We start from the raw sequence: 7,500 nt of genomic DNA, 5'->3' as shown, positions 1-7,500 counted from the left end.
GTGCCACCCGAGCTTCAAGGGCAAGGAGTGCCAGCTGCGACACCACGAGTGCGAGGTCGCCGACTGCAACGGCCACGGACGATGCATCGAGGGAAGGTGCGAGTGCGCCAAGGGCTTCAAGGGCGAGTTTTGCGACGAAGGTGAGTGGCGCAATGTCATTTTTATTTTTTTGGGGGAGGGGGTTTGACAGGAGGTGAGATCAGGTATACGTTTGATAGTACTTTGTGTATACATGAGTGTAGCATAATGGTTTATATATGAATATATATACTATAGTAATGTATATATATATATATATATATATATATATATATATCTATATATATATATATATATATATATATATAAACCATTATGCTACACTCATGTATACACAAAGTACTATTATAAAAAAAGAAAAATGAAGATGAAAACTATATATATATATATATATATATATATATATATATATATATATATATATATATATATATATATATCCACATTATTATGGTTTTTTTTTTTTTTTTCATTCAATAATTCGTAAATCTGAAAACACCCTTTTGGCATATTCATATAATACTCATTAAGAGTAAAAATCCGTGCAGTTGTTCCAAAGAACGAAAACGTATTTTAAAAACAATTTTCTTGAAAGAGGTTCCAGTGACCTTTGTATGAACGTATATCCTTAATTGTGTATTCAATTTAATAATAATTTACGTAAGTATTGACTAAATATTTTTGGCAACTTTACCAGTTATACTTATGAGTATTCCCCCCCCCCCTCCCCCCCGCTCCAATCCCAAAAAAAGAGGGGAGCTTGGGGAGAGGGATTTTGGGAACGAAATTCAAATTCACATGACGCCTCATCCGAGTGACTTTCTTTGCTGTGAATAAATATGTCTAGAAAAAAAAAAACTTATAAAAATTTGCATTATTTTAATGTTTCTGTCCGGTAATTCCGTTCGTAAATGTAATTAAGACTCTCGGGGAATGTTGTCGGTCTCCCCTTTCTCTCATTCTATTCTCTGGCCTTTTTTTCTCTCATTTTGTTCCCTGGCCTTTTTTCTCTCATTTTATTCTCTGGCCTTTTTTCTCTCATTTTTATTCTCTGGCCTTTTTTCTTTCTCTTTTATTTTGTTCGGCTTGGCTTTTGTTCTCCTTTTTTTTTTCTGCATTTTGTTCTCTGGCCTTTTTTCTCTCATATTCTTCACTGTTTTTTCTCTCATTTTCTTCTCTGACCTTATTTTATGATAACAAATTTATATGTAGAATCATCGTGTAGTTGTAATCATTCATATAAATCTCTTAATGGCATGAATCACTAGAATGGTGAAGAAATCCACAATGGTGTAATGGTAAACATATGCTAAAAATATGTATACGAAACGAGAGCTTTCGTGAACTGCTCGATACTCCTTCGAGCAAGATCTCGAACGCTCTCGCTGTATAAACATCGTTTTAAAGATACGCTTACAATTCCACTAGTGTGGATTTCATCACCATTCTAGTGATTCATGCTATCATGATTCTTTTTATAAATATACTTACACGACGATTCTTCAGACAGATTATGAAACTGTTACCATAATGCGAAGTGAAGGCGATATCTAAAAGAAGTTATTCACTTTCCAAAGACTGAGAAATTCCACAAAGTATAATGATATAACGATTGATTTGTTACGAGATATATTGCGTCATAATCCACTCGGTAGAGGAGCCGATCGTATTTAGAATGAAACGGACGGCAAATAATGACGACAAACTACATTCATTTAGCTATAAAGTCCTTACAAACAAGTATGCGTCGTAAATCTTATACAATATTTACCAACTTATTTTGCGTTTTCTGGGTGCGTGAGTAGGAATACCAATCGATGAATTTATCTATACAGAATGTATTTTATAGATTCGTACTCGTTCAATTGACCATAAACTTTGTCGATTGTGTCAACATTTATTTATTAATTTACTACTCTAGCTTGGTTTGAAAAGGCTATATTAAGAGACAATTCAAGAAATGTAGATGAAAATAAAATAGTGTTTAAATCAAGAAATATGAGATATAAGTGGGTGATTATATCAAGAAATATAAAGATGAAGAAAAATTGGCATTTAAACCTTATTTCGACAATAAAAATAACCAAGAAATGTAAACGATAAAATAAATTGGTATCTGTATGTGAATCAATAAAAGATTATAAAAAATATGTCTTTAAATCTAAAAATATAAAAGATTAAAAAAAACTGACCACTTTTTCCCTTCGATGAGAAAAAACATTAAGTCGACATGTTAGAAGATGTGAGGTTTATGGGAGGAAAGTGTTGCTGGGGCAGGGGGGGGGGGGGAATTCCCCCCTTCCTTGGGTATAAATATCAGGTGAATCTCATCCGCGGCCTTTCCAGTTCTGTGCCACCATCTTCTTTGACTCGGGATTAAATGATGAGGAGGCAGCCAGAGCTGACATTTTAGAATAACTAATATCTTCCCCCCCCCCTCCCTCCCCTCCCCTCTTGGGAAAAGAGAGGGGGAGGGGGAGGGAAGGAAGGATTATTACCGTCTCCTTTCCCCTCTCCTGTCTTTCTCCCTTGAGATGGGTCACACGGCTCGTTGACGTTATTTTTCATTTATTTTTTACTATTTATTTCAATGTTTATCTTTCGGATAGTTAGGTTTTTACAACCAGTAGGTATTCAATGTTATTATTATTATTATTATTATTATTATTATTATTATTATTATTATTATTATCAAAAGGGTACGATTACCATAATGTTTTATTCTTTGATTACAAACAGTAGTTATCATCACTGATATTATCATTATTATTATTATTATTATTATTATTAATTGGGTACGATTATCATTATTATCTTTTGTGATTTTATTAAAAGCAGTAGTAGTTAGGTGTTCGTCATCATTGTCACTGCTATTATTATTATTATTTAATAATAATAATAATAATTATTATTATTATTATTATTATTATTATTATTATTATTATTATTATTATTTTATTATTACTAGGGCGACGCAGCGCCGTATTTTCCGTCGGGATTTCATTTTTTTTTCTCTCTCTCTCTCGACGGAGCGAGACATCGAACAGCTGGCATCCTCATCCGGGCATTTTCTTCGTAAGGTAAGGCATTTAATTAAATTTCGGTCGTGGGGGGAGAGGGGGTCCACCGCCTGGGGGAGGGGGAGGGAGAAGGAGTGAAAGAAGGAGTTAGCAGTTGTGTATGTAGGACTTGCGTAAATAAGTCCTTTCCGTGTCTAGCATGCAAGAGCTGGGGAGACGCTGCGAAAATGGGAAGGTATGATTTCGAGAGAGAGAGCGAGAGGAGAGAGAGAGAGAGAGAGAAGAGAGAAGAGAGAGAGTTTCCAAAGGTAAGTGGCGTTTTGAAATCAGAGAGGCAGAGAGACGGTTCCAAAAGTAAGTAGAGTCTAGGAGTTAAGGAACAGAGAGAGAGAGAGAGAGAGAGTTCCAAAAGTAAGTAGCGTCTAGGAATCAGAGAACAGAGAGAGAGAGAGAGGGGGGGACGGGGTTATTGTCGTATAATAAGGAATTTGTTCTCCATGAGGAAGAAAAAGAAAAAGTGGGATTTCCACGCTAGGCTTTGTCGCATCTCAAAAGCACCGTCGAAGTATTTGGAGTTTATATATATATATATATATATATATATATATATATATATATATATATATATATATATATATATATATATATATATATATATATAATTTTTTATATACTCATTTGATTTTTTATTAATTGTTTAATATTATTTATTTATTTATGGCTGATCCAAGTTTTGCAAGCAATTCCGTCACTGTTATTATAATTTATACTTTCTTTGACCATGTTTCATATGTTTGTATATATATATATATATATATATATATATATATATATATATATATATATATATATATATATATATATATATATATATATATATATATATATATATATATATATATATATATATATATATATATATATATATATATATATATATATATATATATATATATATATATATCGTTTTTTAGAGTATATGCCCCAGCTCAGTGGTCTGGTTAAAGTATGTTGATGATAATAATATTGGTATATTCGGAGTTGGTTATAATATATATGTACGTGTGTATATATATATATATTATATATATATATATATATATATATATATATATATATATATATATATATATGCTTAAAAAGTCACAGTAGATGCACGTGACTTCATAAATAAGCGAACTCCACAGGAAAATGATAGTCTGACTATCATTTCCTGTGGAGTTTGCATATATATATATATATATATATATATATATATATATATATATATATATATATTCGTATATATATAATGTATACATATTTATATTCAACCACATATATATTTATGTTCATATATATGAAACATTCACAATAATTTTCATAATATCAGCAACCTTCACATTATTATTACTACTAGTATTTTCTCAATAATAATAATATAAATGATAATAATAAATCATTACCATTTTTCTTTAATAATAATAATAATAATAATAATAATAATAATTAATAATAAAAACAACAACCACTCCCGTTCATTAACTTTCCTCTTAACCCCCTTTTGCCAACAGTGGACTGCCCACACCCGACCTGCTCCGACCACGGCTGGTGCGCCGCCTCGGGCACCTGCGTCTGCCAGAAGGGTTGGCAGGGCCCCGACTGCGCCATCATGGACAGCGATGCCCTCCAGTGCCTGCCCGATTGTAACGGGCACGGCGCTTTCAACATGGAGACTCATGAGTGCGTCTGCGACCACCCTTGGACTGGCTCCGACTGCTCCAAGAGTAAGTAGCGAAAGAGAGAGAGAGAGAGAGAGAGAGAGAGGAGAGAGAGAGAGAGAGATATGCACACTTGGGAATCATTGGAGAGAGATAGAGACAGAAAGAAGAAGAGAGAGGATGATATCTAGGAATCAGGGTAGAGAAAGAGAGATAGAGAGAGAGAGTCACGCTTGGGAAATATTGAAGGGAGATAGAGAGAGACAGAAAGTAGTGTCTATGAAACAGGGAGGAGGAGGAGAATAGAGAGAGAGAGAGAGAGAGAGAGAGAGAGAGAGAGAGAGAGAGAGAATGTCAAAGTTAACCGAGAGAAAAAGTTCCAAAATAAACAGAGAGAGATTTCCAAAGGCAAGTGGCAATTAGGAATCAGGGAAGAGAGAGAGAGAGAGAGAGAGAGGAGAGAGAGAGAGAGAGAGAGAGAGAGAGTGAGAGAGAGATTCCTAAACTATGTACTGCTTACTTAAAAAAAGAGAGGAAAAAAGTCTTTTAGAAGTAAGTAGCAGTTAGGTCTAAGAGAAAAAGAGAGTTGTATAAAGGTGGTCATCTTGTATGCAAAAGGCGAAAATTAATACTTTTTCAATATCTTTCAGATAAGGAGATTCGTCAGCGGGAGAGATAAATGGATTTATCAATCGTTCCTTATTCTTATGTAATTTTTTTCATTTGCTTCGTTTCACTAACAACCCGCAAGAAATAAGTGGGTAAAAGAAATACTTATTATTAAAAGAATCAAGTTATTTGATATATTAAGAGGTTTATTCCACTGGCCACAGAAATTGATAAACATTAAGCGAATTATGCATTTGTGATACTCTATGATTTAACGTACATGTGTAAGCTTATGTAAATTTGTGTGGATGTGTGTGTGTGTATGCATACCAGTGAAGCCATCTGAGGATTCGGGCCTCAAATGAGTAATGTTAGGAACGCCACATATCCCATTACATCACAAAACTTTCAAATTGTTTTATGTGGTTCCATAATAATTTACATGTACATACGTATACATTCACGCCACATGATCTAGAATACACATTAAGAATTTAGGTTAAATGTTAAAATCCAGTAATGTTTGCAACATTGCAATTTCGCAGATATTTGCACTGAGATATAGACACACGCTTGCGCGTGCGCACACATGATCACACATGAATTCACATTAGAATATAAAAATTCAATGATAAAACAGAATATGTGGTGATCCTAACATTTCTCATTTGTTGCATGAACCCTTGGATGATGTTTCCACCGAAATACAGTCACGCAAACAGTGAATTCTCCAAGGATTCGTGCATCAAATGAGAAATATTAGGAACACCACATATTCTGTTTCACCATTGAATTTTTATATTTCAGTGTGGTTTCATGTGTGATCATGTGGGTGTATATACTAACTCAGTTTATTATTATTATTATTATTATTATTATTATTATTATTATATTATATTATTATTATTATTATTCGAAACATGCCCACCGAAGGGGCCACTGACTTGAAATTCAAGCTTCCAAAGAATACTAAGGTGTTCATTAGGAAGAAGTGAAGAGGAGGTCAAATGAAATACAGGAAGAAGAGATCTCACTTATTCAAGAAGAGAAGATAAATTTATAAACATCTGAGAATTGGACTCATAATGCAAAGGATGTTGGGAACGTCACATAGCACATTAGCGGGTATCGAGTTTTTGCCTCGCCAAATACCCAGAATTGACTCGAGTGCTCGTACGTGGAGAGAGAGAGAGAGAGAGAGAGAGAGAGAGAGAGAGAGAGAGAGGTGGGTTCCTTTCTGAATGGAGTCACAGGCGAAGAAACATCTCGAGAGCAAAAGAGAGAGAGAGAGATTAAAGCGAATGCTTCAATAGGAGGAGGAGGAGGAGGAAACTATTATAGTGGGAGGAGGCAGAAATTCTGCAAGTCAGAATTACAAGTACTTAATACACTCACTTTATACTGGCATGTACTAACATAAAGACAAGCCTCTCCTAGCATTGGGATGTAGATGGGTTTAAATAGATATATTTAAAATATTGTCCATTCACGTGGAATGCAAAGGGTTAAAAGTCTATTACAACAAGACTTCACAAGCAGATTCAATGGCATCAAGTATTATTGTTATTTACTTTGGAATAAAACAAGACTCCTTTTGCTTTCAGTATCTTATCTGCAGTGGAGTTGGAGACAGAGACCCATTCCCCACCCTCCATCCACCCCTTTGACAGAGACAAACCACCCTCTCTCTCTCTCTCCCTCCCCCCTTTACATTTTTATGCTTAAGTGTCTGGGAAGGTCATAAAACTTACGCTCTATTCGGTGGAAGCGACGCCGAAGGACATTTGTTTTAAATGGGAAGAGCTTCTGAGAGAAGTGTGTCTTGGGTATTTTGGGGTCTTTAAGTAGGATTTTTATTTATTTTTTTTTATCATGATACAGGAGTTTGTGAATGGTTTATGAGTGTGTATGTATAATGAATGAGCACGGGGCACACACGCTCACACAAATATACATATGTATATATAGAGTATATATATAAGTATATTTGAGCGTGTGTGTGCGCGTATATTATATAAATAAACTTAAAATATATATATATATATATATATATATATATATATATATATATATATATATATATATATATATATATATATATATATATATATATATATATATATTATATATTT

At 33.8% G+C, this 7,500-nt stretch overlaps 1 protein-coding gene across 6 annotated transcripts in view; it reads left to right on the top strand.

The window, feature by feature from the left end:
• Positions 1-7,500, top strand: part of LOC135195770 (teneurin-m-like) — an 823,709-nt gene that overhangs the window by 765,708 nt on the left and 50,501 nt on the right. For all 6 annotated transcript variants that reach the window (XM_064222225.1, XM_064222226.1, XM_064222227.1 and 3 more), the window contains 2 exons: positions 1-140; positions 4,613-4,825. The exon at positions 1-140 is cut by the window's left edge and continues 55 nt beyond it. In XM_064222225.1, coding sequence (XP_064078295.1) covers positions 1-140; positions 4,613-4,825 — 353 coding nt within the window. The remainder of the gene's footprint in view (positions 141-4,612; positions 4,826-7,500) is intronic.

Source organism: Macrobrachium nipponense, chromosome 16, assembly GCF_015104395.2.
Source record: "Macrobrachium nipponense isolate FS-2020 chromosome 16, ASM1510439v2, whole genome shotgun sequence".
Classification (NCBI taxonomy): Eukaryota; Metazoa; Arthropoda; class Malacostraca; order Decapoda; family Palaemonidae; genus Macrobrachium; species Macrobrachium nipponense.
Note: the sequence above shows the minus strand (reverse complement) of the source record. Positions and strands in the feature narration are given on the sequence as shown.